General features: G+C 63.7%; 2 protein-coding genes across 2 annotated transcripts in view; both read right to left on the reverse strand.

The window, feature by feature from the left end:
• The window catches only part of SIPA1 (signal-induced proliferation-associated 1), an 8,633-nt gene extending 3,545 nt beyond the window's left edge, over positions 1-5,088 (reverse strand). The window contains 8 exon segments of the mRNA XM_023738121.1: positions 8-325; positions 414-571; positions 833-936; positions 1,610-1,784; positions 2,627-2,803; positions 2,890-3,017; positions 3,673-4,390; positions 4,392-5,088. Of these exon segments, the coding sequence (XP_023593889.1) occupies positions 8-325; positions 414-571; positions 833-936; positions 1,610-1,784; positions 2,627-2,803; positions 2,890-3,017; positions 3,673-4,390; positions 4,392-4,808 (2,195 nt within the window). The 5' untranslated portion in view covers positions 4,809-5,088.
• A 2,460-nt stretch (positions 5,089-7,548) lies between these two features.
• The window catches only part of PCNX3 (pecanex 3), a 23,017-nt gene continuing 20,581 nt past the window's right edge, over positions 7,549-9,984 (reverse strand). Inside the window, exons 30-35 of the mRNA XM_004383728.2 lie at positions 9,739-9,886; positions 9,411-9,641; positions 9,057-9,331; positions 8,608-8,747; positions 8,226-8,524; positions 7,549-8,150 (exon numbers count right to left, since the gene is read on the reverse strand). Of these exons, the coding sequence (XP_004383785.1) occupies positions 7,956-8,150; positions 8,226-8,524; positions 8,608-8,747; positions 9,057-9,331; positions 9,411-9,641; positions 9,739-9,886 (1,288 nt within the window). The 3' untranslated portion in view covers positions 7,549-7,955. The remainder of the gene's footprint in view (positions 8,151-8,225; positions 8,525-8,607; positions 8,748-9,056; positions 9,332-9,410; positions 9,642-9,738; positions 9,887-9,984) is intronic.

Genomic DNA, 9,984 nt, shown 5'->3' on the forward strand with positions numbered 1-9,984 from the left:
CACCAGCGCGCCTGCCGCCTGCAGCTCAGCGCCTGGGCCCCGAGGGGGCGCCCGCCGCCTCCCGCCCAGCGACGGCAGGCCGAAGCGTGAGGCGGAGTCCAGCGACGTCGTGGTCACCTCGTTGGTGGCCAGGTCCTGCAGGTACTGCTGGCGCGTGCGCGTGGCCATGGAGTGAAACTTGCGTGCGTGGCCCGCCGCCTGCTCCCCATTGAGCGCCTTGGCTAGCAGGAAGGCCCGGAAGTCAGCGTTGGCCGGGAAGGGTCCTCCGCCAGCCGGCAGAGATGGCCCAAAGGCCGGGGTATCCTGGGTACGGCTCACGGCCACCCTGCAGGGAGGGAGGCAGAAGTCAGAGACAGAAGGGAAGGTCCCGGACCGCCTGCCCATGGGAGACCTGGGGCCCCTGGGATGTGCACCTGTAGGAGGTGTGTGGGGTGCAGGGCGCATGCACCTGCACCACCAGGAACACGTGCTGGAAGTGCGAGCGGATGGTGGTGGGGCAGAAGGGCTTGCTGCCTGGCTCCTGGAACACGATGGTCACAATGTCGTTGCCAATGTGGCGCTTCCTCAGGAGCTGGGGGTTAGATGGTGGGGGATGAGGGGAGACTGTCTGCCGCCAAATGCCTCCTCCTTCAGGCAGGGCAGCGCCTGGGGGGCCTGCCTCCCCACCTGCTCCTGGTGAAGGCCTGGCGGTTTGTCTTTGGGGAGGGGGCCATCAATGGGGAGGGTTGTTGGGGGTCAACAGAGCTCAGGCCAGGGCTCAAATGTTGCCACCCACGCAGCACCCCACCATGGCTGCCCAGAAGTTCCTGGCCACCCCCAATCCCTCTCATACCTGCTGCTGGTTATTGGGGGTGTAGGGCAGCATCGTGGATACGTGGAACATGATCTCATGGTCCTGGTATGTGGTGTAGAGGGAATGTGTGCCGGTGGAGTCCGCTGCAGCCAGGAGGGAGGCACAGGAGGAGAACAAGGGGAATCTGAGTGGTCTGAACCTCCATCCTGGTCCATGCTCAGGAACCTGTGTCCCCCCAACCTCTAGGGCAAAGGCCTCCCGACCATAGGTGGATACCCCCATGATGGTGCCACCACTCCCCCCAGCCTCCAGCCCCACACCAAGGCAAAGGGATGGGGGCACTGAGATAGAATGAAGGCAGAAATGAGCTATGATCTGCTAAGAGGGATCTGCTAGGCAAGTGTCCTGGGAGAGGCCAGATGGTTGACCCAGGCATGAGCAATCATGTGGAGCACCAGAGGAGGGGAAGGCAGGCAGGACGTGCTCGATCAAATCCCCTCCCAGGGGCCCTGGAGCCATTCCAGCAGAGAAGGTGAGGAGGTGAGGCTGGTGGCATATGCTGGAGGGGATGGGACCCCAAAATCCCCCCTGCCCCAGCTCAGGCAGTGAGGTACCAGGCCCTTGGGGGAGTCTCAGCCCCTCCTCCCAGCCCACAGCTTGGCCTTCTGCAGCCCCCAGCCCACATCCTAGGCCTGCCTAAAGAAGCCCTCTGCCCCAGCCCATGGACAACAGGGAACAGAGGAGTGAAAAAGTTCTCCCCAAGGAGGCCCGCCCCTCAGCATGGGTCTGCCCCCCAACCAGGCCCCTGGGCCTCACTTTTGGTGTCCAGCTGGGCACGGTAATTCTCGAAGCCTTTGAGCTGCACCACATCGCCCAGCAGGTTGAGGAACTGCATGAAGGGCGGCCCTGCCTCCTGGTTGTTGTACATCTCCTCCTCGGAGCCCTGGCCCGCCCGGCAGTACAGGATGCCCACCTTGCGCTGGAAGCTCAGCTGAAGGGGGTGGGGCAGGCAAAAGGCACAGGCCTCAGTCCCCCGCCCCCTCCCCCCCCACACACACACTGCCTTGGGGAATGGACAGGACACTGGCCTGGGGACTGGGCTGCCTCATGTGTGGCCCTGACCATCAGCCCTCCCTGAGACACTTGCATTTCCTCCTTGATGCTAAGCCCCTGGCCAAGGACTGAGCCCTCACCAAATTCCTTCTGCAACCCTGTTCCTGCATCTCAGTGATCTGCTTGTGAGTCTGTTACTCCCAGCAACTGTGAGCTACTCAAAGACAGTCCCTGGTCTGTACATGTCCCCAGCATTTGGGGCCTGGCACCAAGAAGGCGTGAGAAAAGTTTGCTGAATGACTGATGGACTGAATGGCACCGAGGAGTAGCAAGGCCAGTGGGCAGCTTTCAGCACAGGTTAGAGAAGGCCTTCCAGTTCCAGCAGTGGAAAAAGCAGCCCCAGAAGGAGCCAGTACCCCGTACTGGGAGGAGACCAAGCAGGGGCTGGAGTGCAAATTGGCAGGAATGATGAGGAGATTGGAGGAGGGGCAGGGGCGTCAGAGCAGTGCTTCTCAGATAGTGATGTGCATGTGAATCACCTTGGGGGCTGCTTAACACGCAGACTCTTGATTCATTCGGGTGTGGCCTAAGAATCTGCATTTCTGTCAAGCTCCCAGGTGATGTGGATGCTGCTGGTCCACAGGCCTTACTTTGACCTCTTACGTCCTGTCTGAAAGGCTAGCCGCTGGGCCCAGGATCAAGGTCAGGGGCTAGGCGCTTGGGAGCTGGACCGGCTGGTTCAGACCAGGTCTAGCTGTAGGGGGCGCCCTGGCCACTCACCACTTGCTCGTCCAGCGTGAGCAGCGTGCGCGGCACCTTGGGGGAGGCTGAGCCCAGGCGCAGGCAGGTTGGGCTGAGCCGCGGCGCCACGTGCTCCAGAAGTTTCCTCGGGGACAGGCCCCGTGGGGGCCCCGGTGGCAGTGCCTCCTCCGAGATGGTGCCGCGGAGCGTCCGGAGCTGAGGAAGGGGTGCAAGGGCGCTCAGGTTCCGTACGGGGTGTGGGGAAGGTGACTTGCGGCCAGATCCCTTTGATCCCAGCCCACCTGCGTGGTCCGCACGATGATGCGGTAGCTGTGCACGGTGCCCCCTCCGCTGCTCTCCTTCTCCTCCCGCCGCAGGCTAACGGCCACCGGGCCCAGCCCTTCGTCCAGGCCAAAGAAATTCTGGTGTTCTGGGGAAGGGTGGTGGGTGGAGGGGGGGCCGTGGGCGATTGGTCCTGCCCCCACCCACGGCAGCCCCGCCCCCGGTCAATTAGGCCTATCACAAGCCCCCCTCCCGCCTGGGACTAAGGCCCTCCTCCACTGAAGCCCCGCCCACACTACCTGGCCCAAGTCCCTGACTCAGGCCTGTGCCAATAAACCTTGCCCTATGTCCCACCCCGTCTGTAGTTCCGCCCTACCGCGGCCCCAGACCCTAGAGGTCTGCTCCCAGGCCTAGATCTGGCCCTGGCCCCGCCCACCAGACCCATATCTTTTTCTCCCCGAGGTCCTGAGCCCTCCCTTCTGGGCAATGGTGTGGAACAACAGTTTCCCCCACTTTGAAGGGGTATGAGGATGACTCTGACAGAGGCAGAGGGGCAGCCCTGGACGTGGGTGGATGCCAGGAGTTGGCCTTCCTGAGGCAGTTAAAGCTGGCCCAGCAGGGCTGCCTTGCCTGGGAGGCAGAGGCTGACACTGAGTCCTGACTCAGCTCCTGACCCTTCCTATAATCAGGGCCTTACAGGGAGCTCTACTGTGTGCTCTGCGGTGACAAGGACCTCTGCCCCCAGGCCCCCTCGAGCACCTCCCTGGCAGGCTGCGGTCTCCCCGGGCCTGCCTCCCCCTCACCTTTGCCGAAGAAGTACTTGCGGTAGTAGCCGGCGCCCAGGTCTGCATGTTCCAGGCTGTAGGCCAAGGTTCGGTTCTGTGGCTCCTCTAGCACGGACACTGCAGCGTTGGGCAGCGCGGGGGGCACAGGTGGGGACACTGGTCCTCCCAGGCCTAGCTCGCCCTCACCCCCGAGCTCGCTCACGAAGCCAGGCGCCCCAAGCAGCAGGTCCGAGCTGGCGGCCCCATCCTCGGTGGAGGCCGGGGTACCAGGGACGACCTCCGTGTGGGACCCCAGACCCCATGGCCTTGGCACCCAGTCAAAGAGCAGGCTCTGCACATCGTAGTGGGCGAACCAACGGGGCTCAGGCACGGACGGGAAGGCGGGCTCCGGCTCCTCCGCTGGCAGTCCCAGCAGCGCCAGTGGGTCCATGAAGAGCCTGGTGGGGGCCGCAGCAGGGCGGCTGGCCTCCTCATGGCTGTGGGCCCGGGCCCGGGGGCTGGCTGGCGTGGGGGGCCGGGCCTCGCCCGCATCACTGCCGCTGCGCAGGAGCGGGCCCCGGGCCGGCCTCGGCTCGAAGGTGTGCGGGGTCAGTGGAGGCCGGGCTGGCTGGCGCAGCTTGCGGGCAAAGAGGTCATCTGTGGGCGTCGGGGCTGGGCCCCGCCGAGGGGTCCCCGCGCTGCCAGCCCACATGGGCGTGCCACGGGCCTGGCTCTCCAGGGGCCGGGCCGCATTGGAGGGTGCAGGTTCTTGGTGCCCAGCCGGCGGGCCAAGGTGGTGGCAGCAGTTCCTGCCCTGAGGGAGGAGGGGGCTGCTCACAGGGGCCTGGGGCGAAAACAGGAACCCAGGTCCCCAGCCTGGTCCTCCACCACCCGGGTTGACTTCCGGCCCCCTCCACGACCATCAAAGCCTGCTTCCGCTTTCCTGGCCACTTCCTTGTCTGGCTGGGGCAGAGGTTCCCAGCCCCCTCCCCCTCTGAGTGCTGGCAGGGCCAGGCTGCTGGGCTCTGGGCCCTGAGGGTCCTGGAGCCCTGGGCTGCCGTGGTCCTTCTTTCCCACTCACACATCTTGGCTTTGTCCTGGGCCCAGAATGAGGGTCGCACCAAAGCCTGGCCGAGTTGGAGAGAGGACTGTTTCGGCTGGGCCGGGAAACCCATGGGGCTGCTGGGGTCTGGGTCTTGCCTGCTTGACAAAGGGAGGACGTCCTGTCCCCAGAGACCTTCCTCCCTGCCCCTCCCATTTCCTCCAGAATCCCTGAGGAGCTGAACACCCAGAGGTCGGGTCTCAATACTCTGGCCTTCATGGCCTCAATACCTCAAGGCCACAGGAGTTCCCAGAGGGTGCCAGCAGGGATGGAAGAGGACTTCCTTCAGCACAGGAAGTGGCCCCAACTCTGGGCCCAGCCCCCTGCCTGGCCCCACATCCTGAGGAAGATGCTGGGGTCACAGCAGCTCAGTCATGGAACCCAAGTCACCCTGGCCTGAAGGACAGGCTCAGGCCCACTGCTGACAGGCCACTGTGGCCACACCTAGGGGCAGGGGAGGGGGCTGTGATGACTAGACCCCTTTGCTGGGCAGGGCCATGAGACCTCTGCCCACCTGGCTTACTGATGCTGACAGGGAGATTTGAACCCCATGTGACATATGCTCAAACTGAGGTCCAAGGGAGGAGGTCTCTTCCCTGAAGCAATTCCACATCAGCACTGGGATTTGAACCGGGGTCTGACAATCCCCAGGGCCTGCACCATGCTGTACCTGTCTATTCCCGTCCCTGTCTGTGTAGGTGTGGTGGGTGGGGGGTTGGGCTGAGGCTCAATGTCTCACAGGATGTAAGACTGAGACACCCAAGGCCCCAGAGACCTGCTAAGTGCGGAAATGTGGCGAGGCCAGGGGCAGGTGCAAAGGTGGTGTGAGAACATGCCGGGGAGCCACCCCCAGGTGAACCCAGGATGGAGTGGGCAGCTGGGGCAGGGCCATGGGACCCTCCACTGGGGGTGCGGGCACCTGATACAGGATATCATGTGGGGCTGAATCAGTGAGCCAGAAGGGGGTGGGGGCAAGGGGCAAGTCTCCAAAGCTCAGAGGAACTTCTCCCTTAGTTGCTCCTAAGACAAGCTCTGACCCTGACCCTGGGCCTCAGTTTTCTCATCTCTAAAATGAGGTTTACAATTCCTGTCTCCTCTAAGGCTGCTGGGAGATTGAAGAGGGTGAAGTGAGCGATGCCAGCCATGTGTTAAGCCTGTGTGGTGGATGCAGGCTGGCTCCCTCCATGTACCAAGCTCTGTGCACATGTAGGCTGGGCCTGGGCTGGGGGGTGTGCTGGGTGTGTGATGGCAAGCATGAGGAGGGGCTGAGCTTTGTCCACATCATTGAGCTCAGTGTGTGTGTCAACCACTGGCTGCCTATTGCTCTGGCTTCGCCTGGGCTCTGGTCCTGCCTTGGGGGTGTTCTTGAGCTCTGCCCCCCACCCCGCAGCTTCACACAGGGCCCATTGAGGCCAGGACATTCCTCCAGGCCTGTGTCACTGAGGAGGAGGGGTTCGGCCCCGCCCCCACAGATCCGGAAGGGCTTTCTCCCCAGGAGGCGGCACTGGACACTTCCCAGCACATCTGGAGGTCATGACCCCGTTTCTGCTGCCAGGGGGCGCGACAGATGTTTCCTCCCAGGCCGGCCGGGATTCCGGGGCGGTGTGCAAAGGCTGAGGAGGAGGCTGCCCGGGAGGGGGGCAGCCCTGCATATCCCCGAAGCGGGGGCAGCCGAAAGTGCCGCTGGGAGGAGCCGCCGCGTCCACTCACCCGCACACCGGCCTGCCTGGACCGTCACGCCGAGGAGGGAGTGGACGCCACTGGCCGGAGGCAGGGCACTGAAAGTGCTGGCCCAGGACTGGAGCTGAGACCCCCACGGAGAGTGCAGGCGGCGAAGACTCCCTTCACCCACCCACACAGTGCCCTGCCCACCGCCAGGCCACCTCCCCCCCTGTCCAGCCCGGCCGCGGTGCCTCCCGTCCCCCACTCCCGCCGGTACCTCCGCGGCTTCCGCTGGCCGCCACCTCCCGCGCTGGGCTCCCCGCGCTGCCGGCTCTCCCGCGGCCGCTCGGGGCGCCGGATCCGCCTGCGGGCGGGACCTGCCGTGGGCGGGACCGCAGCGGAGGGGCGGGGCCGGCCAGGCGGGAAGCTCAGCAGGCGGGGACCCAATTCTGGCGGAGGACAGTCACGGGGGGCCGGCACGACTTACTGGACACCCCGCTCAGAGCGCCCCACTGGAGGGGGCCAGCCGAGGCGAGCTGTCAGGCCTCCAGCGGCTGTGCTGACTCTTGGGCAGTCCTTGGCTGGGAAATGGGAACAAGTACACATGTACCTCCTTCCAGGCCAGCTGGGAGGGCCAGCAGAGGCCACCTAGCGTCCACCCCTGCACCACAGACATACAGCAGGTGCCGAGGAGCACTCGCCAAGCCCTGGGCCCTGGGTAACCGCTCCACACTCACTGCCTCATCTATTGGTAAAACCTTGGGCCCTTGTCATCTCTTTGCAGTCGAAGAAAGTGAGGCTCACTGAAAGGGTTTGACCAAGGTCAAGGCTATAAATGTAAGAACAACAGGAACTGGAAGTCTTTGGACACGTAAGGGGTAGGTGACTGAGCAAAACTGCCTTTAGGGAAGGTCTGAGAAAGGGAATGGGCTTTTGGGGAAGGGGACCTAGGCCTATCTGAACCCCATTCTTGGTCTGACCTTGATTTCCATGATACCCCAAAACCCATCCTTCAACCCCCTCTGTGCTCATCCCCCGACTTGGCCACCTCTCCTCCCCTCCCCCAAACCATTCCCAGACAGAAGAAACTGCCAACCAAAATCAAAAATAGTGTTATTAATTCTGGTGTCTCCGAAGCACGAGAGAAAAAGAAAAAAAATGACCAAAAAAAAAAAAAAAAAGAAAAGAAACCACCCTTCCCACATTTCAGACCCAGGTCCAGGCCCAGGGGGCCAAGCCAGCGGCAGTGCAGGCACAGGGCGAGTCAGTCCTGGCCACGGGCTCCAAACGGGACCAGCCCATGGGCTTGGCTCTTAGGGCCTGGCTGGGATGCTGACTACCTCAGTCTGGGGAGCCCAGGCCCTGGACTAGGGATAAGAGACCAGGGGTCAAGGTCAGAAGTCAGGGCCACTCAGTTCTAGAGCTCTGGCTGAGGCAGCCAGAGGTCAAGGTTCAGATGTGGGAGCCAAAGCCACTGAACTCTGTGGTCCAGCAGAGAGGGCCGGAGGCCGGGCTAAGTCACGGACTCCTGGGATGAGGTCCAGCGGGCGCCAGCCGCTCAGTACTGGTGCTCCAGCAAGGGCTGGGCAGCAGGGCTCTCGCGTTCCTCGGCGGGGGCAGGCCAGTCGCCCAAGGCCCCTGTGGGGCTGTCATTCTCAGGGGCAGTGCTGTCCAAGCAGGGAATGTCCTGGGCTGCTCTGGGGGGTGAGGTGTCGGTGCTGACATCTGGGGGGAGGCTGAGGTCCAGGGGCACCTGGCGTATGGGAGATGGGTTGGCAAGAGAGCAGACCTGAGCTGCCCAGGACCCTGCCTCCCACAAGCTCCTTACCTGAGATTTGGTGGTACCTCCTTTGGGGCTCCCTGAGGCTGGCTCCCCATCAGATCCCCCTAGCCCCTTCCGACCCCCCAGGCTCCACTTCCCACTGGGGCCCTCAGAACTGAGGAGACCAGGGACAGGGGGCCATGAGGGCCGGGGACCCTCGGTGGGGGCAGGGGAGGCAGGGGGCGGTCCAGGGAGCCGAGGGGGTGGCCACTGCAGCAGAGGGGGGGGGCGCCCGTCACCGGAGCCAGTCAAGGAAGGCCGTGGCCCCCAAGCAGGGCCTGGTGGGAGAGGTTGATCACCACTGCCTGTGGGAGACAGATAAGAGGGCAGAGACCTCAACCGGGCCATCCTCCTCACCCACGGGTTCAGCCCAGCCGCGCCTGCTCACCTGCTGTGTTCTCAGGTGTGGGGTGTGCCAAGGGGGGGTTATTGCTGAGGGAGGTCAAGCCGCCGCCGCCGCCCCCACCACAGTCTGAGTCATCCACGTTCCCGCCACTATTGCAACCGGCCCCACAGCCCTTATGAAGCCTGGGGGTGGGGAGGCAAAGAAGAGGTTGGAGGGGGACGTGGCTGAGGCCAGAGACCTCACAGGCACAAGTCCCCAGCCCCACCAGGGTCTCATCTCTAAGGCATTCTGCTGCCTACATTGCAGGGCCTTTTGAAGGGGGCATCGTCACAGTCACACCAAAGATATAGGTTCAAATCCTGACTCCAGCACTTCCTCCCTGAGACCCAGGAGGGAGCCGCTCCACCTCTGTGAGCCCCGGCTCCCTCCTCTGTGCACCCAGTGCACCTTCATGCCGTCTCATGGGCTAAAGGCCGGTGGTCAGGGCTCACCTCTCCCAGCTGCGCAGGAGCCAGCGGGCGATGGCACCCAGGCTGACAGGGCCACCCCATAGGGCCCGCAGCTGGGGGTGGCTGTCGGCCAGTGAAGTGGTCAGGGGTGACACGTAGATGGGGTAGCCCAGCGGCTGGTCGCAGGAGGAGTTGATCATGTTGCGGAGTGCCTGCTTGGCATTCTGGATGCTGCCGCGCTCAGGGTTGCGGTTGCGCAGGAACACCAGCTCCTGCTGCTGCCCGGCCCACAGGCCACGCACGCACTCGCGGTTCACCTGCGGGTGCCACACGCAAGGGTCAGAGTGGCAGCACCAGGAGGACGACCCAGGTCAGCATGGGTGGAGCCAGGCCCACCTTGATGACCCGGAAGCTAAGGTGGCGCCGGTTGAGCATGATGATCTTGTACTCATCGGAGGCATCATCCATGACGTGGCGCAGTGCCAGCAGGGAGGGCGTGTTGCTGAGGATGGCACTGCGCCAGGCTGGGTCACCCTCATGCGAGATGACCAGCCGCTCCTCATTGGCCGCGATGGCATCATACAGGGCCGCAGGCTCCTCGTACTCATCTGGGGATGTGAAGTGGTCCTGGTGGGAGAGTGGAAGGTCCAGATCAGCAGCCCCTGCCCTGGTAGAGGTGCTTCATCCCCCACCTGCCCACCCTGCCTGGGCCCACCACTCCCACCTGGTGTAGCTTGAGTGCCATGCGAACCCCAGGTGCCACCACACGGTGAAGCAGATCCATATCGGCAAAGACCCACTCGTCGCGCGGTGAAGTGATGCGGAAGTCCCCCTTAAACAGGGCGTGCAGACCGTAGAGGAAGGGCTCTAGGCTGGCGAGAGAGGAAAGGGAGGTAAGGAGCAGTGTGGGGAAGAGGTGAGGAGAGGTGGGGGAGAGGTGAGGAGAGGTGGGGGGAGAGGTGAGGAGAGG

The sequence above is a fragment of the Trichechus manatus genome, unplaced genomic scaffold (assembly GCF_000243295.1).
Source record: "Trichechus manatus latirostris isolate Lorelei unplaced genomic scaffold, TriManLat1.0 scaffold00113, whole genome shotgun sequence".
Classification (NCBI taxonomy): domain Eukaryota; kingdom Metazoa; phylum Chordata; class Mammalia; order Sirenia; family Trichechidae; genus Trichechus; species Trichechus manatus.